Below are 21230 nucleotides of genomic sequence, written 5' to 3'. Positions count from 1 at the left end.
GACACGTCTGTAGATGCTGCTTTACAGGCAATGTTGCAGAAGGACCTTTAGGTGTAGCTGGGAGAGGTGGTTGTGCAGCTCCCTTGAGTTCAGAGAAGGTTTCCTTTCTCTCAAGGCTGTTGTAGTGTGGCATGCAATGATAGCAAAACTTCTTGAGGCACTTGCATGTTTCATCATTTTCTTCTTTCAAAACTTAGGTGTTCTTTCAAAAACTGGACAGGAGATGTTGAATGTATGAATGTATGATGTATGAATAGTGCAGTCATGTAGTACCCCAAAATACCATTCAATTTTGCTGTAAAGTTTTGTGTCATGAGGAGGAAGAAGACTGGTTGGTAAGGGAGAAACATGGCAGAAATCCCCACTTTTGCTCTCATTTTACTTCAGTCTTTTCACTGGACAATATTTGTCCCTGAAAAGCTACAGAGGTCTTGCCCTGAACTATCAAAAACTCCATTTCAAAATGTCTCAAAAGGCTTTCAGTGTGTAAGATCTGTTTCAATCTGTTGTTACATGAGGTGTCTGCAGTAACATAAAATAATAATTTTTTCAGAAAAAAAACCATAATGTAAAGGGAAAAAGGTTAGTTGATGAAACACAAAAGAATAAGGCAGGAGTGCTGACTCACCAGCTTGCTCTTCTGTGTCCATTTTAACCTGCAGAAGGGGGATTGGTTGGATGCTCATCTGGGCTCTCAGGAGGACACCTCAGCCTCCCTGTGAAAAACAGCAGGGAAGGGTCTGCTCTCTATCCTGTCCATCACTGCAGCTCCAGACACTTGCCACAGTTTTCAGAGAGCAGATGTTCAAGATACCCCAAGCCATTTATTCTCACAGTCTGCACAATGTGTATACTGCAGAAATGTATTACCTATGTGGGAGCTTCAACTACTGTTAAAATACTTTAAACTGCTCTTTAACTACTGTTCTCTGCTGTTCTTGATTGGTGGTTTAATGATGCTGGATCAAACCCCGAAGGGAAACTGGCCAGGATTGGAGGAAAGGGACTTTCTGACATGAAAGACAATACCAGCACAAAAAATGAGAGGATGAATTGGGGAATAGGTAAGAAGCACCTTCTAATCTGCACAGAAGTTCAAAAACAAGTTTCCAAGATGAATAGTGGGATATTTAAGGCCATTTATTTTGTAAGACAGATCTTGAGCATTTTATGTCTCAAAGTGATGCTTCATGCATGTGGGTGCTGAAAGTCGGGACGTTTTTCTTCTTTTTGCTTTCAGTCCAAAGATTTTAAGACTTATGTGTCTCTTTAAAATTTCCAAACTGTGCACACAATATTTTGTTCAAGGGATTTTTGCAGTTAATATTGGACTTGATTATAGTGCAGGTGTATGTTTTATGATGTTGTTGATGGATGTGTCCTAATTGTGCAGGACGGGAAACCATGAATATAAGGACATGACCATTTTCATAATGAATGACTAAACACTGTAAGAAGTGCTTGACTCAAAAAGAATTTTAATACCTTATTCATAGTAGCAGGAGCAATAAAGGAGGGAGGAAATAGAAAGCATACTTACTGTGGTTTGGGTGTTATTTTGTATTTTAACATAGTTTTTCCAGTAGATTCTCTTTACTCTCAGAAGAGTAGATCTGATTTTTCAATGTGGTTATGAGGCATCTGAGAGCTTTTAAATGATGCTGAAGCAGGGAAGAGTTGTGAAAATTGGCACTTGCTGATGGTATCCACATCCCTTTAAAAATACATTTAAAACTTCTGTGTCTTTCAGGTACTTGTCTAAGTGCACATGGATGTGGAAAGGAATGGCGTTCCTGTTTACAAGGAAAATGTTTTGTGGTAATTGCTGGGTGAAAGGACTGTATCCTGTAGGGAGTTTCAAGGGTAGTGACAAATCAACAGCCTTGAAAGGTCCTTGATAAATGAATGCCATGTCTTGACTGGGATCTAAGAGAAACATGTAATGTTCTTTCCAGTCTTGAAACCTGAGTCTGAAGGCTACAGAAACCTTGAAATAACTTTCTATCAACAGCCAGGCCAATTCCAGTTACAGCAAGGGGCAGTCAGAAGAACCTGGAGATGGAAGACCACTCAGTTACCAGCTACACTGAGTTAGAATGGTCTGCATGAAACAAAGCAGACTTGTGGTGTAAATGAGCTTTCCATTACCCTCCTGACCTCAGCAGCTTCATCAGTACCAGCACCAGTGAGAGACACTGACTGAGGCAGCCTGGCTGGGATCTTTGCTAAGGGCTGAGCCAGCTTGGTGACGGAAGCATGACTGGAAGGCCCATTCAAAACCTCCTTAATTCCTGGATGCTACCACATCCAGGAAGATGATACAAAACTCCCTAAATTCAGAAGCAATCTAACCTTAACAGCATCTTTTGTGGAAGAGTTGTGTCTTTAGCTGACAGCATCAGAGGATGAATGCTATTTTCAGAGGGGGAACTAGTCCGTATTTGAACTGCTCCATGTGGATTTAATGGTGTCAGAGTAGTGACAGCAGAATCACACCTTCTCTCCCCTCTGACTTTTTTGTAATGCATCTCTGAAGCAAAGCTTACAAAGAAAGAAAGATGAAGTGCTTAACTTTGATCTTCATGAGCAAGAAACTAGAAAAAGGCAAGAGGCCTAGGATACTTACAGTAAAACTTCTTCCTGGTTATGTTTGCTTTCCTGCAAGTGCTTTGCTGTTCTTTGAAGCCACATTTTACTGCAGCTGACATTGTATTTCTGTAAAAGCCGTACCCGCAATTTTACGCGTGAGTGAGGTGTGTGCGATGAAGAGTGATGGATGAAGCCATGGGACCATCTGGAGAGCAGCTGCCGCCTCCCTGCTCTGAGCAAGGTGGTCCTGATGGCCAGAGCTGCCTCTCCTCCACAGCCTGGGCAGGGAGCTGAAGGCTGAGACCCTTTCCCAGGTTAACCCTGCCTTGATTTGGGGTGTGCTGCTTGGCCAGTGGCATCACCCTTTGGCTGGACAGCAACACTAACAGTTCATGCCTGGCTCAATTAAGACAAAACCTACTAATTTACACAGAAGATAACATTTCTTTATTTTTCTAAACCTATATTGTTGCGCTATTTTTCCCATCTGTGCTCAGTATAACCGAAGCATAGTCCTGTCATCTGAACTTGACTTAAAACGTTAGAATTTGGACAGCAGGGTATTAGAGAAGCTCTGCCTCCTCCTGCTCACCTCTAATAATAATTTGCTTTATACAATCTTTTAAAAGTATGTATGGATATGTAGCAAGATGATAGATGTGGTTTGTCTGAATAGATTTCTCTCAAACAGAAATAATCAGCTGCTCAATGGCTCAAGCACCGTAGCAGAGACTAAAAGAGGAGTTTCAGGATAAAAATACATATAAAATAAAGAAATTGAGAGAGTGAAGTGAAATTCATTCTTTGAGAAATAGTGCCTGTGTTTTGGAAGAGAAAAATAGACAGAAATCGTTGCACTTTGAGGTTTGACCTAACTTTTCCCCTGAACTTCCATGTATTTTTTGACACTGTGACAAGCAAGGAGTCAGCTGAGATGGGGAGGATTTATGGAAGCAGGTGGGACATCACTGTAATGTTGCATGGATGCTTCCACACTTGTTCTGTTGCAGGCTTTGAGCAGGGGTGATCTTTGGGGCCTGTGCTCTGTAACCCCATCCCACCTACCCTCAGGAAATTTAATTTCCTTCCTTTTTTGCTGCAGCAGTGACAGGGCTCACACCCAGCAATTAAATACCTTTGATGTATCGCCTGCTGTGTAATCAATAGCAAGGAAATTCCATGTGCTTGCAGTGACAAGGGGCAAATTAATAATTTATGGGAAAGGAAGAAGAGATAACAGCTGTAACATCCCTGGCCTCCTCTCCCCCTGGCTGTGCTTGCCTACAGGGTGACCACAGAAGAAAAATGTCTGATTGAATAATGTTTGCACAGAAACCAGCCGTGAATTCTTTGGGCAGCGCAGTTAGGATGCAGTTTGTCAAGTGTATCTTTTGTGATTGTGGCTCTAACAAGAGCTCTGCTGATGTGTTTTTCATCTAGTGAAAACTACATTGCCTTTATTCGCCTTCTGTTCGAACACCAGCTGTGAGGATTGCACTGAATTGTTGAATAATCTCTGCTAATGTGTAAGTAATACTTGCTGACTTACATGAGAGTTGGTCCTATTTCTTACTGAAAAAACATTTAATTTTTATTAAGTAAAGTAAAAAATACCTGTTGGTAAAGACTGTAAATGAATACAGGTTTCACTTTCATTTTGCTGCTCTATTTCCTCTCATAATCATGTAAGATGGTGGCTGCCTTCTTAAACAAACAAACAAAAAAAAAACCAAAACAAAAAAAAAAGTAAGACTCAAAAACCCAACAACAACAACAACTAATCCTACCAGAAACCTCTCACAAAAAATTAACTAGTACTTGCAGCACAGAACCCCTGCAGATTGAGAAGGAAAAGATTTGGTGGTGGCTGACTGTTGAGGAAAAGCCCTAAATAGTAACACAAACATCAAGATGCATCTTGAAGAGGTGGTATGCAGGTATTGCAATACTCATATTTTCACATTGCTGGAACATTTTCCTCTAGCTTTTACTATAAGCATTTCCTACAGAACTACCTGAATCCTCAGATAGTGGTGGACATACACACTTGGAGTAGAGTACAGCTGACCTCCTGCATGTGCAGGCAGGATAATGAGGAATTTTGACTAGGTGCTTAATTATGAGCTTCTTAATGCAATTGGTGCAAAATGGGTCATCTGTCTTGGAAGGCAAGCTGCCACAGGTGGGCTTTCCACCCCTCTGCCCTGCCCTCCCTACAACACAGACAAGTGAAAACTGGGTTTGAGAAGCAGTTCTTACCCCATGGCTCACAGTCCTGTGTGGCACTCAGTTTGCCCATGCACTGTAGGTTGTTTACCCTATCAGCCTTTTTCCTTTATAGCTGTATTTGTGCCCAAGCTGCCTGGTTATAGCCTGATTCATCTACTTATAAAAATAAAATTGTATTTTAAAACTATCCAAACCTTAGAAAGTTTGTGGCTCTTTTTTCTCCTCAGAATTTGCATAGGTGGGCAAATAAACAGCCAGAGGTATGTAGAGAATTTTTGTTCAAGAAAACCAAAAGCCCTAAATATCTCAAATGTCTGGAAATTTAACATCTTTTTTAGCTCTGTATTTTTAGCTTGACTAATAACATTTACATAATCAGAGAAGAATCTGGTGACGACAAAATCTTTTGTTCATTACATCAACTGGTGTCAGAGAGAATGATGAAAGAGCAGCCTTTTAAGATTTTACTGAGAAGGTAAGACTTATGTTCCTTTTCAGGTCCTGCATAATACTTCTTACTAGCTTTCACTGGTTTCCCCTCTAAATAAGAATTAAAGACTAGTGCTATCTATCCAGGAATCTTGCTGAAGGCAGGAGTAAGAACCATACAGGAAAACATATTGTTCAGGACTAGTTTTTCCCTGTATTGACTATTTCTGTACTTTCTTCTGAGGACGTGATCTCCTCTCTTCAGCTTGTGACGTCCCAGATTTTCTGGAGAGCCATTCCCTTTGGCAGTCCTGCCACAGCCAAGTCTCTGTGACATGACCTGATCCAAATGGCACACAATGTGTCAGCCTCCTGTCATTTTTCCACTTGGCATGCAGCAGTGTGCTGTTTATTCTCGAAAACAACAGCAAAAGAAAAAGACTCAGAAATGTGTTTTCTGACACACAAATTGGCCTTCCTTTGGAAAACAACCTTGCTGTCAAAAGGCAGGGTGCAGATAAGTGTTTGCTGCATGAGGAGTGTCAGTGCCACTGAAGTACTATAATGCCCTCCTCAGTCCTAGATTATGGAGCATTTCTCCAGAAATGAGACAGAAACACAGAAAGAGCAGGCTCATTCCTAGTGTGGCTGTGGTAGTATTTTTGAGGCAAAGCAAGCTTCCCACATGAAGAAATATCTTCAAGGTTTAGCAACAGATTGGTTCTGGCCTACAGCTGCCTTTAAAAATGTGTTTTAAGACTAATTTCCTAGTAGTCACATAATGAACTTGTTTAGAAATTTGGAAAGAAAGTACTTAATGATGTTTTTGTGAATTCTTGATGTTAAAATAATCAGTAGTTTATCTGAGAACAGAGGAAAAGCATAGTTGAATAGTTAAGAAGCAGAATGCAGAAGCAGAGGGACTACCTAGCTGCTCTCAGTACAACAGGGCAAACAAGATCCAAGAATTGCCTTGGATGTGCAGAACTGAACTCTGGTGACCTCTGAGAGGAGCAGCTGCCAAATCCCCAGTTTGGATCCCTGCTCCTTGTCTTCACACCTAGAACAGGAAGAGGAAGAGGAGGGATGCTCAGAGCTAAAAATCAGGCCTTTTTATCCATGCCTGGCCTGGCCATCTGGGATGGGCAGTGTTGCAGCAGAAGTTATTGCCAGTTTAGGAACTGCCACTAGAGCAGCTGCCATGCTTGCTTGGGACTGCAGCTGTTGGTATGTCAGTAGCATACAGCTCTGTTTTCCAGAAGAGTTTTGCCAGCTTTTGGTAACAGCCAGGAGCCTTAATCACACTCCTGGATCCTTGAAGGTTGCTCAGATGTTGGGAGACCACACAGTGGTGTCTTATGCCATACAGAGCTTCCATCTTTGGCCTTAGTGTTGGAAACAGAACTTAGGTGCTTATGGCTCTGCATGGTTTTCTTTGATTCATATAAAGGTGTGATGCTTCAAGTCTTGACTGAGTTTATTGTATTCCATGTAGTGTAAAGAAGAAAGTAACTATATAAGCAGTGGTGCAATGGGACCATTGGATGCTGCATTTAATTTTGCATCTCTCTAGCATCAGAAACTTGAAGTGTCCAAAAAAGTAGTTGAGTGTTAAAAGCTGTGCAGAGAATGACTGGTGTTTTGCTCAAGTCATTAGAAAGTGCAGGGATGGAGCAGGCCCAGAGCAATGTCACGGGGCCTGGTGTTGCGTGCTGAATTCCTGCAGCACACATGGAACACCAAGCCTAGCACTATTTCTATGTGCTCCCACACGTGTACTTATTCTCCTGTCTTGTGTTGTTGCTGAATATAGTCTGCACAGCTTCCACCACTGTTGTCACGACTCTCTTAAAACACCAATTAGATCAGAAAAAAAAAAAACAAAAAAACACAGACATCTTGGAGCCAGGTCTTAGCAGTGACGACAGCTCCCTTTGTGCTGTCTTACAAATACATCTGGTAATAAGAAATTAAAATATAAATGCCAGTGAAATTTCATGGGGCACACCTAGGAATCTCAGGAGAGGCTTGGTGTTGAAAGGGCAACATTTCCTAGGGGCTGGAGTAGGGCAGCTGAAGTCAGATTTATTCAGACACTGTCTTGTCAGGAAAAAAATGTAGATCTGAGTATGAATATGCCCCTGTAAAGATGGTGGGTGCTCTGTTTCTTACTTTCCACATTCTGTTGCTCTCCTTCCTGCTTGCTTTCTGTGCCTTGGGAGGAGCAACAGGCCTGTCATGCCTGCCATTTGAAGCATTGCAGTAGCCTATCTGACCTCAAAAGATGTGTCACAGTGCAGCTTTTGCTGGAGGCTGTACAATGGATGGGTTATTCTCAATGGGAATATGAGAGTCACAAATCATTTCCACACAGAGACCCAAGAAATCACATTACAGACTTAAAGGCCAGTGGAAAGTCAACAAAATGCCCTTGGGCCTGAGCAAACTTTTGTCCTGGATCACAGAGATCGCAAATGTTGAGAGAAATAGATGTTGCATTGGAAATAGGTTTTCTGCTTCTGCAATGAAATATTTCTGTTCAATATAAAAATAAATACTTTCCATTTAGCTGAGATTATCAATTTGTTGGGCCACCAAAAGGTAATGTCCAAGACTGGAGCCTCAGGCTTACTGATAGCTGTCTTCAATGAAGGATCCTCAGGGTCTGGGCAGACTGACATTCGTGAGCTGCTGACTGGGTGCCTGACCATGGCCCATGTCTGTGAGCCTCCTCCCAACACGGGCCATGGCTACCACACACAAAAAGTTGGATACACTAAGCAACATCCAGGTATTAGTTTATCTTTCTACAAGTGAAACAAACAAGACTTAGTCATATCAGTTTCTAAGAGGAAAGACAATCTTCTTAATGCAGAGTATATGCAATTCATTATTCTTTTCAGTGAAATGCAGAGTGCACCTTGCTGTGCAGGCCAGCTGCTCATTTATAAAATTGATTATGCATTCTCTAAAGCCATCTCTAGGGAGCAGCTAAATTGCATCCACTGCCACAAAAGTCTTTGATATCCCCATGGTTGAAGAATATTATAATAGCAAGGAATAAAAGAAAGATAGGCTATGTTCTGAATTTTGATGTTTGTCAGATTTTGCTTGCCTCAAAATGTTTCAGAAGAATGTGTTTCTGGCATAAAAGCTGCCCTTAACCTCACAGCAGGAGCACCCCAAGAAGTCTTGGAAATTGAAGGCTACTTTTATTGTAAAAAAAGGTAAGAATTCATCTGCTTTAAATTTTTTCCCCCATAATAATCATATGCATGGTTCAGATAATACCATATTGACTCTTTGATTCTGTTGCTTTAATATGACTTCACCATAATCTCTGTGAAGAGTATATATGATATATATGATAACACTGTATGAAAAGATCTAGCAGTTTAGTAGTCACTCTATATATCAAATAGCTGGGCATCAAACTGCCTGAACTTTGACTTCACTGCAATTTTCTGGAACAATTTTTTCCCTGAAACTAATCCTTAATGAACTGCTCACCCTCCCCTCAATAAAAGCTTCCCTATACCAGTGTAGGCAAACATCAGAATGTAAAGCAGATACTGCTTATAAGTGGATCATGAAGAAACTGCAGAAAAATTAAAAGGCTGCATGGGTTTTCCTATTTGCTAGTTTTAAATTCATTTAAACCTTTTATTCTACAGTGATTTTGTAATTAGACAAGCTATAGCTATAAACCGAATAATCCCTGAGTGACAGATTGTGGCATATATTGTTTATGCTTTACAAAGTCATCTATAATCTCTGGCTTTCAGGAACTGCTTTAGGTGGTATTTTCAGCTCAGAGAAGGGGCAGGCCTATGGAAGGATGCTGGAGCTACCAAGGTCCAAGACAGCTGTTGCCATAGACACCAGTTTTGAAGGGGCAGATTGAGCCTCTTGAGGGGAAGATCTGGTCCTACCTCCATGCTTAGCCAAGTGTCTCCCACACATTTCTGGATTAAGGATGTCTGTGAGCCTCAAAATGGACATTTCCCCAGTTTGGTAGCCAGAGCCAGACTGAGTCTGCAGGGAGGTAAATTTGGGAGGTAAATTGTTCCAAGGTCTTTCCCTGCAGCCCTAAAAGCCAAGGTCACAAGTGCTGGACAAGGGCTTTTCTCTCTGCTCCTCCCTGTTATGAAAATACGGACTTCAAGGGGCTGGAAGATGTACTCTAGTGACTGATATAAACACCTACAGGGTGCTTACATTGCTTATTTTATTTTATCCCTCCAACCCTGCCTGAGGAACAGCCCTGACCACCTGCTTCTTTCAACCAGTACATCTGCAGCTCTTTCACAAGAGAGTTTCAGACTTGTGGGGTCAGAGTGTGGAATGTGACTGCTGCTGTGAGCTGCATCCTGAGGAGTTCCATGAGCACTCCCTCAGACCTTAAACTTCTCTGTGTGCTCTCTTGTGCTGGTTTGGCTGGGATAGAGATAATTTTCTTCACAGTAGCTGTAGTTTGTATTTGCAGTGAAAACAGAATTGATAACACAAGGATGTTTTAGTTATTACTTGAGTAGGGCTGGCACTCAGGCTTTCCTGCCTCTCACACCACTCCAGCAGCGATCAGGCTGAGAGTGCACAAGGACTTAGGAGGGCTTTTTTCCATAGTTTTCCTGTTTAAATATTGGTGCTGTATTTAAAAAACAAACAAACAAAAAAAACCCAACAACAACAAAAACAAAAAACCCAACAACAAAAAAAAAAAAACCAAAAAAACCCAAAACAAAACAAAACAAAACAAAACCCCCCCAAAAAAACCCCAAAAAACCCATCCTAAGGTTCAGAGAGCTTGACAAAGCCCCTGGGCCTGATCCACCTGAAGTATTGGGGAAAGACAGAAAGTCAAAGTATCTCTCTGTAAATCAGATGCATAGCACAAAAATGACCCCTGTTCAGGCCCAGACTTTAGATACCTGACCCTCTGGGTCCATAGCTGTGAGTGAAATGGAGCTGTCTAGCTCCATCATATTTCAAGGTTCTTTAATTATATTTAGCAAGATCTAGGTCACTGCATTCTTTTCATTTCAGACTCAGGGCAATAGAGTAGTGGAAAGGATTTTTGAATGTACAGGGCTGTAGGTTTAGTCAAGTGAAGGTCTTTACGACCAACGGGGGTAAGGGCTTAGTATGTGTTTGTCTGACATTATACGGGCTGTGATTTCCATGTCTTAATGTTAAAAGGATGGGCTTTCATAGCTATTGACTGCAGACTAAATTTTAGCAACTGAATAATCCTACTAAACTTTCTCTGTACTTTCTCTTTAGTGAATTGCACTTGGCAGTGCAGCTTTTAAGATAGAAAGTAGAAAAATATTTCAGTATACTCCAGGTGTTTCTAATGCAATCTCATTTTTCTTTCAGCTGTCAGAGAATTAATCCATCATGAGTTGGAAATGTCTCTTGAAGATACATGCATCTTCCCATTACAGCATGGTCAAATGCCAGCCTGTTTCTTTGAGAATTCTTTTGAAGATTCTAAGCCAGTTAGTAGCTTGATTTTTCTCTCTCCTGACTTCTTTTTGCAGCAGATTATGTCATTGAAAGCTATGGGAGCTTAGCTGTTAGAAAAATAGAGCACAGTGTCTCATTATTCTGTATTCTCAAGACAGAGCTATTTCTTTAGTCCTGATGCATTTCTACACACAGTTTAGCAGCAGTGCCTTTACTGTAGCAAACCTGCAAGGAACAGAGGGTGATGGAAGAGAGGAATACTGATGAAATTGCATCAAAGACCTCTGTGTGTTGCAGTGTTAGTGGTGTGTGCATGTGTCATTGACTTGTGTATTTTCTGTGGTTATCTGTATCATGTCCCTTGAGGTGTAAAGTGTACAGTTGTAATCCAGACTTATATCAGTGAGGTTTATGTATTTTTGCATTTTCTAATGGCTGGAACAGGAGTTCAAGGAGGACTGAACAGTAGCTGCAGTGTGTGATGGAGACAAACAGTTTTCATATCAGGAGCTTATCTGAGGAGAAAACTGTGGCCCTGGTGAAACTTCATACTCAGTGATCTGTAATGGCCCTTGTGCTCTACACTAAGTGCATCTTATTGCAGATTTCCTCAGACCTATTTTTAGATGGTAGATGTATCAAAAATCTTAAATATAGCAATGCTTGGCTTTTGGCCCCCCTATGGTCCTTGGCTAAGTTAATTTTCCAGAGTGTGGAGCTGGTGAAAACATAGGGATCTATGAGAACATTTATGGAAGTCAGCAGACAGTGTACCTCTAAATTGAATATGCTGGAAAAAAAAAAAACAAAACCACACAACAACCAAACCACTCCCCAAAACAACTCTCTCCCTCCCAGCTTTTCCACAAATTCCCCGCATAACCAGGCTGAAGTTGGTCACATTCTTCTGCTTGGAGTCTTCAGATGTGAGCCTCTTCTCTGTCTCTGAACAAGATTATTCTCGCCCTCATTTAACAAAATTGGCATTTCTGCCAAACATCAAGAGAGGATTGTATCAAAACATCTTTGCATGCAAAGTATTTGGATCTAAAAGGGAGAAAAAGAACTGATCCAGCTTTGACATGCAAATGGTGGCTGTCTAGAAAAATAACCCCAAAACAGCATTGCTATCCAGGATCAAAACTTCCAGGACATTTGAGCCCAAATGTCTTCTGTATGGCCTTTTGCCAGCTGTACAGCACCTGCGACATTCGGGCTCACAAGTCAGCAAGACATAAAATGTCCCAAATGAAGAACTTGAGATGAAATACCAAATAAGGTATTATGGTCACCTGGGAAATGGGGAGCTATCTACCTTGGAGCATTTTACTACTGCAGGCCATGAGGTTTCTTAGGATAAGATGTGCCTCCGTGGCTAAATTTGGCATCTCAAGAATAGGGAAATACTGTGTTCTGCCATTTAAAGTGGTCCTTGTGCACCAGCGTCCTTTGGGATCTTGTGAGAAGTTTTTAATCAACGGAATCTTTTCAACAGCAAGTCTTTCAACTGTACGTCTAAACTGGAGAAACTGTTGGACGGTTCAAAGGCCCTGATTTCCTCCAAGGCTCCTTTCTTTAGCCTCATGTCAACTTCACTGCAGTGACACTTCAAATGAGGAAATCTGATGACCCTGTGCTGCTCAGTGTTTGGCAGCCGCAGGTTTTAAAACAACATATTTCTCTTATTCAGAGGCTAGGCATCACTGAGCAGAACAGATTTAGCTGCAGTAACTTTTTCTAAAATAATCCTTCTAATAAATTAGTCTCACTAGAATTGTACCAGACCTGTGTGCAATCCCATGCTGTGCTGTCTTCTGTTCCAACATACACTGGGGAAATTCAGCGGACGAGCTTTGGACTTACACCTCATCCACTCATGATTACTGAGAGATGGTGGGGAAAAACGCCTCAAAGGGTTTGTAAAAGGTAACAACTGTATTCTATAAAAAAAAAAAAATCGACACAAACCCAAGGTACCTCAGTCCCACTTAGGAATCAGGGCTGTAAATTGCCTAATGTGCTATAAACTCCTTCTTCTGTCAGGCACTAAGTCATGCAAATCACAGTGCTCTGCCAGTCTGCAGAGTGCTTAACTACTGTGTAAGGTGCAGGTACCCCGAATCCCATCTTTCTACCTGGTTTTGGGTCTTCAAACAAGGTGCCCCTTACAGGGAGCATTAGGCTCCTCATTAGTGGAGGAAGTTCTTCATATAAGGATATTCATACTTTATGTTACCAACAGGTTCTTAAAACATTATTTGTATTTCTTAAAGCATAATAATGCTCTTAACAATAAGTTCTCAGCCCGTTTCAACATCTCCTGTCCCTTCTGTCCTCTACGTTACTCCTTGCTTCAGTTTCTTCTGATATGCAAAAGGTAAACAAAAGTAACACAAAATTGTGAGTGAGGATCATACAGAGATTATCTCCAGAAATTAAAAAAAAAATCAAATCGTGTCTCCCCCTGCTGTGTGAAACAGAGTATTTTGAATTGTGTCTATTCCCAAAAGCAATGTTACTAGAGTTGGTCTTCCACCCGATTACAGAAACAAATGAACAAACACAATTTGTAAATATCAAATAGAATGAGACCTCTTGATACAAACATTTTACATTTATTGGAAGAGTACAGTAAAACGGGGACTGCAGACTCATTAGTGGTAAGTGGTCCAAAGGAGAAGACAAAGGACTATTCAAAAAAGGTCTGCAGTTTACAAGAAGACTGAAAATCTCTTACATAAACAGCCTAGGAAAATAAAAAGTTAGCTTGAGTTCTAAAGTGTAATTTAAAAGTGTATAAAAAATTGGCAAATAAATAAAGTTAAAATGCAGATCTATTTAAAATTATAAAGGACCGACAACTGGCAACTGTATAACATAGTTATCATTTTCAGACTTGATTAAAAGCCAGATAAACTCACAAATGTTGTTTCTTTTCTTTTTTTTTTTTTTTTTTATTTTAAATGTGCTTTAGGGAAGAAGGACCCATTTCCAGTGTTATGTATTACCAATCTGTTTCACAAATATATTATTTTTAAACAATAAAGACCATGAAAGGTGCTTTACCTGATATTGCTGGTGTGTATTTTGGCACAAAATTGAGAACTGGATACCTAAAGACATCTGCAATTGGCATCTGTGCCCACTCAAGGCTACTGGTGACAAAAGTCTGGCTTGTGATGGCAGGCCAGTGAAGTGAATTTCCCTCCTTCCCTAACACCCCTGCTCAGTCTCCAGCTGCCAACAGTTACACAAAGGAAAAGCAACATATGCAATTTTAAAATCAGCAGTCCTACAACCCCAGCCCAAGTTTCATCCCTGGAAGTCCTTTAATAGAAGGTACATGGCAGATGTTTAATGCAGGCTTTCACTCCTCAATATTTCTCTGCAGGAGTCTGCCTGCCTATTGTGTCCTGTGTGATGAACCTGTATCATGGGTTTTTCTCCTATTACATGCTTTCAGCATTTCAGTGAAAATAAAGTGGGAAGCTTGGTGAAAAAAAAAAAACAACTTGTGATTTACAAGTAATGGTACAATTAACACTGGAAACAGACATCTAAACAGACGTCTCAGTTGAGACCCAGTGCAAGATCAGTTCCTTGTACACAACAATAATGCTTATCTTGTCGAATTGCAGGTCTCAGCACTTCACAGTGGTGGGGATGTATAATTATTCCTGTAAGTAAATGTTGTATGGCATAGTGAATTCAAATTTCTGAAAGCAGAATGATGAAAATTAACACTGTCTGAAAAGATCTATTAAGAAGAAGGAAGTTCACAATAAGGCTTAGGTGGAATTAAGTAATTGCTGTTGATTTTGAAGATACTGTTCCAATATGGCCTGACAGCAAACTGTCAAGGAGTGTATTTAGCATTTTAATTCTCCTGTGTGGAGCAGGATGTTCTGTATTGTAAACCAGACAGTAACGAATGTTGTTCCTCTGATGTATTTTATGATGTGGACAATTTGTGATATAGCTATTCATTAAAAATCTGATTTTAACAATATGCTTCACCTTGATTCATGGTTACTCCCATTTTAATACAAACACATTGCCCTAGGTTTTAAAGTATAGTATCACCACAGTACTTCTGAATTAAATAAAAGCAGGAGTGTATTTGGACTTTTCTGTCACCAGAATAACTTTGTCTGGTCAGTGAAAGGGTGTGTAAGTGTACATGGAGCCTTCAGAATTAGGAAATATTTGAGAGATGCAACAGTACAGATTGTTACAGCAGAGCTCAGCTGGATGTGTAAGACTACTGCAACCCTCTTTAGAGAGCAGAAAGATTCTTTGAGAATTGAGGCAATGGCTCAAAATCAATTGCTTACATATCAGTAATCCAAGAATTTTGTATTATTACTTGCATGTAACATTTATAGAATTCATCATATATTGAGAAAGACTGAGCTGACTGAAAAGAGTACAGCACATTTTTTTTAGCAATGGAAAGTTCTGGCTCATACTTGCAACAACGGTAATGCAGAGGGAATCACTGATCTGATTTTTGTTTTAAAAAGTCTAATTGCCTTATATTGAAGAGTTTCAATGGCTGTCTCACTCACTGTATTCACAAAACTTAAGTACTTATCTATAAACATTTGTGTTTCTACAACTAGATGACAGATCCAAATAGTAGGAATTCAGGATGTTTTCAAGTATTCCCTGCTCAGCGTGAATCCTAGGTTGCCATACTGGTTCAGAGGCTGTCTTCATCTATAAACAATAAATCAATGTAAGTTGTGTTTACAAGGTAGATTTTACCACATTTTTTTTACTAGATTTTAGGATTTTATTTATCCATTTTTTTTCTAAGTATACCTAACAGTTTTTTGTTTGGAGAAAGCATATGGATCTGAGATCTCTAAATGAACTACCCTTCCATAGCTCCAATCTCAAACACCTGCAAAACAACCATAATTAGTGAACTAATTAGTTGCTTAGCTTACATCCCCCACCCCCAAATAAACAATCTGAAAATTCTAATTTAAGTCCTGCCTAGATGATGCCTGAAAAAATGGTGCTCTGAAATAGTCAATAATATACAACTGCCTGAAAATGAAAAAACTCTGAGTTAACGTCCAAGTTCTATACCTAGACATATATTCCTGCTGCAATTTTTTATCAAAGAGAAGGGGACATAATGGTAACAGGGTCGTTCGTGGAGGTAGCATTTCCTGGGAGAGAACAGTAAATACATCTCTACACCTTTCTGTTTTATAAAGTAGTACTAAGGCTGAAAACCAGAAATTTCTTTTGCTTATTCGACAGAGAGACAAAATCAAGGTGGATTCTAGGGTCAAAACTGTGAAAGTTTAAAGACAGGGGTTTCCAGTTCCTGTTCTATGTGGTACTTATTATAATGAACACAATGACTCTGATAACTGGATGTTAAAATATGTAAAAATGTTGAAGCTACCAGGCAGATCTTGCTGGAATTTTCAATGAGAGAATCTTCCCTTCTTTAAAATTTCAGGTCTCAGCAAAGTAAAGTTGGGTATTAATAACACACTAACAAGCAATTCTGCAATGAATATAGGAGCTGGAAATCACACTTCAGTACCACTTTGAGAAAAGAAATGGTAGTAATTTTTGACTGTTCATGATGTGACACGTGAAAAGATTCTTCCATTTCAACTTGGAGCTTTCCACCTTTAAACTTTGTTTCATTATAATGGGAAGCTACCCCAGGGAATATTTACTCTTAGAAAAACTTGATAGGCTCCTGAGGTTGCTTTGCTTTCCTAGTAAGTTGCTGCTGATGATTAAGGGCTGCTTTTTTGTTTGTTTTGTTTTTCAGTAAATCTGCAGAAGGGAACTGAAAGAAAACATTTCTAATAGAGCTGATATTTCAAATTGACCAGATCTCTTAAAAACTCATGGTTGTTTGGAACTTCAGGAATACTGGACTTGCCTTGTTCTTGCTATGCACCTTTTGATTACTAAATGAAATCCTGTATTACTAGAAGTGAAGGACTGCATGAAAATCATTCTAAGAAGAAAAAAATGGATAACTTCAGTGGTAGCAGGGGTGCTCTTCCCTTTCTTGCCTAGGAAGAAAGCTTCCAACAGTATCTGAAGTCCTTTTGTGTTTTAGGAGAAAAAGAATTAATTGAAAAACTCTTCCTTTAATAGCAAACTATTTTATGCTTAGCCATAAACATGTCACAAATCCAAGTGCACTGGCACAAACAAATATTTCTAGTGCCTACAAACAGAACAGCTGTTACAGAAAGTGGACTCTCTCAGCTCCTTTCTCTTTATTTAATCTTTATAATGATTTATTATTTGTGGCCATCAATTATTCTCAGAACTGCTGAATACAATGTTTGATGACACTGTTTACACACTAGCTTAGTTCTTCAAATACTGCACTCTCTCAAGTCTGTGAGTAGCACTGACATTTAGAGGATATGACAGTAAGAATAGTGGGAATGGGGCTAGCATTTAATCACTGTTGTTAATATTTGTGCAGCAGCACATCTGAGAAAACTGGAGGGGAGACATAAATACTTCTGAGACTTGGTTACACTGTAACCTTAAAAAATGTGAGGGATTTTTCTTCTTTTTTTGTTTTCTTCATTGCCTGTACAATTGGTGCAAAAAGGGTAACAAAATAGCTATAAAGGGATAACAAATAAGTAACTTCATAGTCAATTTTAATGATGTGCTTGTAGGATTTAAGTAGGCATAACAGGTAGTCAAAGATATTAAAAAATACTTCAGTATGAATAATCTAATATTTTCTCAACCAGTTTTCTCTTTCCTGTCAGTAAGAATGGGCTTTACCAGCTGCACTTCTCACTGATGGCCTTCTGGTGATGCACTTCCCAATAGCAATTTCCAAAAAAGTTTTAGGCAACTCAGCAAAAGGGCATATTTTGGTTAAGAAGAAATGCAATATAACTGTAGTTGATAAACAAAAAGCTAGTCTGTTGTTTTTCACAAAAACAAATGAAAATGCACATTTCAAAGATACTGCCTTTCTGGGATGCTAACTTACAAGCTGAGGATAACACTATTTAGAGTTTCCTACGTTAAACAATGTAAAATAAGTCAGGATTCCCTCAGGGTCCCTCTGGTTGTGACAGTGCCAGTGTTAACAACCTAACCTGAAATCCATGCTTGCAAAAGAGACTGAAGCGTAACTTTTTAAGTTCTCTTTTTAAGTTCTCTATGATAGACACAGTACATGAGCCAAATGACCAGGATCTGGCTAACCTGGTAAGATTAACCTGACAACAAGATGAAGTCAACAAAAGGCCATGGAGAGAAGATATTGAAGCTTTGCTTCTTTAGTGTCATGTCTTTATTATAAATTTGATGGCATGGCAGACTTGGTTATGAATGCTCCTATTAGAAGCCTACAGTATCTATAGGTATGGATTCCAATTCCTAAATTGAGTAGTTTCAACAATTACAACTCAGACATGACGAACAAATTCTGCCACAAACTGTTAAATTAATGATACAAAAAGTTTAAATAATCAAAAAAGACGTATCTGTGTTGAAATTTATTCTCTGCTTATAAAGCCATTCTGGTATTCTCTCAAAGTATTACTAGTTTTGAACAGAACGGGTGCCTACTTCAGTAACAGAAAGAAAGTTTCCTAATGCTGTAGAAATCTCCTGTTTTAAAAAGACTTCAAATTTAAACAGAAGTGTGATATACATGTATGGAGGTTAACTACTTCAGAATAAAATGTTAGTACTGTCTTTATCCTTCTGTGAGAGTCAGGATGGCAACTGGTTAAATTATGACAAACACAACAGTATTATATTTTATCTGAATAAAGCAGTATTTCTTGCTGTCAAGAGGATATATGGCAAAGAAACAGTCCATCTCTCTAACAAAAGAGTATTAACTCCCCAGAAAAGCTATGAATGCTGACAATGTTATCCTTACTTGCAGACTTCAGGGATGCATATGTAAGGAAAAGCAGTTGGATGCAACTCCAATTTTCCCAAATGATTGTGAAACATTTTTTAGATCTTAGTACACTTGAACTTGCATTAGCATACTAGCAAATTAAGGCACAGACTCTGTGTACTACTTAGAAGCATACAAGCTAACAAGAACATTTCCTATTGCTCTTTAGAAATATCTCTGGGCTACTTGAAGTACAGAACTAAGTAAATATATCCAGTACACTTACAATGAAGTTTTAATTAATGCCACCAAGTTTTCCAAGCACTACACTTTAATGGGTATGTGCATATAAACGCTTCCTTATCTCCAAGAAAAAAATCACTTAACAAAATGCAAGAAGCACATCCTTACAGCTGGATACTGATAGTACCACCTCAAATGCAGGTGATGTGATCCCACACAACCATCCACTGTTGTAGTTGGACACTAATTCCTATGTAACAGACAAATTCTTCTAGACTACACATATTTTGGTCACACACAGCCCTAAACCACCACTCAGCACTACTGCAAATATACTTGAGAGAACAAAAGATGATGTGAACAATAGAAAAGCCACCCTAACAGAAATAAAAATGTAATGTAGCCACTGACTTCACTACATCTCAACCCCACTGTAACACTAAAATATAAGGCTAATTAACATTCTAGATGCTGTGTTACTTACAATCCCTGTTTCTTACTTGCATTAGCAGCAACTGGTATCATTGATCTGAATAGTTTAGTAAATTCCTAGAAATATTTTAAGCACCTTAATGATGGAACTCAAGACAGGGATACGGTAACTTGTTCCTATTTCTATTCAGAGCCCCAGGAAACAATTCCAGCTGCAAAGAGAACCCAGAGTCAAAGTAACAAATGGTGCACTTCCCCCCTCCCCTATCTAGTAAGTTTTTATTCTTTCTGGCTTATTTTTTAATATATATTTATATGTATATATATACAAACACAAGGTTTATATTCTTGGTGCATTTAAACCTTGTTTATCCCCAGTCTTTTGATATTTGATTGCAATAATGTATGAAAAATAGAAGGTTAGTATTTCTACTCTGCTGTTCCCTGTCAGAGGTTTTAAGCATACTTCTTTCCTTTTGGTTGTCTGAACAACTTCCTCATGCCATACAGAAGTAGTATTTTCCTTTGGACACTATGCATGAAATATTCTTTCATTCAGAATAAACTTTTGCATGCTCCAGCTGCATTCTGAGAATTTCTACCAATTTAAGGGAGAAAATCAGGGTAAAAAGCAAATCTAGCAACATATCCTTTAGGGCCTCTAAAATCAGTGATATTTGTTATTTGCTGCTATCATTAATAAACTGCTTCTTCTTAGCCTACTACTTTCACATATTCTTTGGAAAGCAGATAGTTTGCAGTATGTCTTAGCATGTGCTAAGAAATATACTTTATATTGGTCTTTTTTCTAAAATAAACATAAACATAGGTCACCATAAAAGAAATATGTTACTGAATTCTGATGGCATTGAAGGAGAAAAAAGGCATTAAGTAGATCACATATAAAGGCAGAAGTATTTCTATTGTATGGTAATAAATGCACAAGTAATTCAACTACTAAAAAAATTCTGGATTTTTCCATTCAGTAAGCATGCTTGCATCTTGAATCTAACTGAGCTTCATGCTTAAAACCAAATATCACCTAAATATATCAGATGCAGAAAGAATTAATTCACCTAAATATATCAGATGCAGAAAGAATTAAAAAAAAAAAAGCTTCTAGTTGAAATACTTGTCAAAACTGTCTTCAGTTATAAGGCCAACATGTATGACAATCCCCACATTAATATGCTGACCTACAGAACAAGGATAGCAGAGTGAGAGCCCAGCTTAAAGTAGAATACCTCTGAAAAATGTCACTAGCAGTTATTTGCTGTAAAACAGGTAGAAGCCACAGTCCCTTAAATTTGTAATATGTGCTTTCTTATGTACATGTAACCTAAATTACAGTACTACTGTGACTGGATATATAGCATTTCGCAGTTTATATCTTTAATGCAGGTGTAGACACCATTCAAGATGGTACACCAGCTAATTTCAAAGTAATCCTAGAAGAATATTGCAAATAATGCTATATAAATGCATAGTGTTTGAGGGAAACAATTACTTCACTGGAAAATAAAGTCCCAGACATTGAGTTTGGCACTTCTTCATCACTATGTCACTTTCTTTTTGATTGAAGACAGCTCCTTCTGAATCTCACTGAATTTTGGCCGGTTTTCTGGCTTGTAGTCCCAGCATCTCTGCATTATTTTATATATTTCTTCTGGACATTTTTGTGGTGCAGACATTCGGTAGCCTGGTACACAGAAAAAGTGGAGAAAACTTTTAGTACTGAAAACTGATGCATATTGACAAATCTAAAAAGGTAAGAGCAAAGTTCAAGACCATTTCATTTATAAAGATCTTCAAGGCACTATGAGGAACATCTTCAATACATATACTATACATGAGAGATGAAACTAATTGTTAATTAGTTATGAAACATTATTAACTAATGTTAATTAGTTATGAAACTAATTAAAGTTCAGGTACCAGTGACATTTAAGCTGGGCATGCTGAACTG

At 38.9% G+C, this 21230-nt stretch overlaps 2 protein-coding genes across 11 annotated transcripts in view; one reads left to right on the top strand and one right to left on the bottom strand.

Annotated features, from left to right (window-relative positions):
- The window catches only part of PJA2 (praja ring finger ubiquitin ligase 2), a 78774-nt gene extending 58439 nt beyond the window's left edge, over positions 1-20335 (top strand). Inside the window, exons 7-10 of one of the 5 annotated variants that reach the window (XR_012052734.1) lie at positions 1751-3546; positions 4030-4115; positions 5157-5293; positions 8352-20335. Coding sequence is in view for 1 of the 5 variants with exons in the window: in XM_072921711.1 (XP_072777812.1) it covers positions 4030-4032 (3 nt within the window). In the remaining 4 variants the exon portion in view is untranslated. Of the gene's footprint in view, positions 1-1750; positions 3547-4029; positions 5021-5156; positions 5294-8351 lie in introns of those variants that run through there. The other 4 variants (XR_012052735.1, XR_012052737.1, XR_012052736.1 and 1 more) reach the window with 4 other exon arrangements.
- FER (FER tyrosine kinase) overlaps positions 13312-21230 on the bottom strand; it is a 167102-nt gene continuing 159183 nt past the window's right edge. For 4 of the 6 annotated variants that reach the window (XM_072921702.1, XM_072921706.1, XM_072921704.1 and 1 more), the window contains one exon: positions 13312-20963. In XM_072921702.1, coding sequence (XP_072777803.1) covers positions 20821-20963 — 143 coding nt within the window. In that variant the 3' untranslated portion in view covers positions 13312-20820. The remainder of the gene's footprint in view (positions 20964-21230) is intronic. The other 2 variants (XR_012052731.1, XM_072921703.1) reach the window with 2 other exon arrangements.

This window comes from Taeniopygia guttata, chromosome Z (assembly GCF_048771995.1).
Source record: "Taeniopygia guttata chromosome Z, bTaeGut7.mat, whole genome shotgun sequence".
In the NCBI taxonomy this organism is placed as follows: Eukaryota; Metazoa; Chordata; class Aves; order Passeriformes; family Estrildidae; genus Taeniopygia; species Taeniopygia guttata.
The sequence above is the reverse complement of the archived record's forward strand: the minus strand, read 5'-3'. Positions and strand labels throughout refer to the sequence as shown.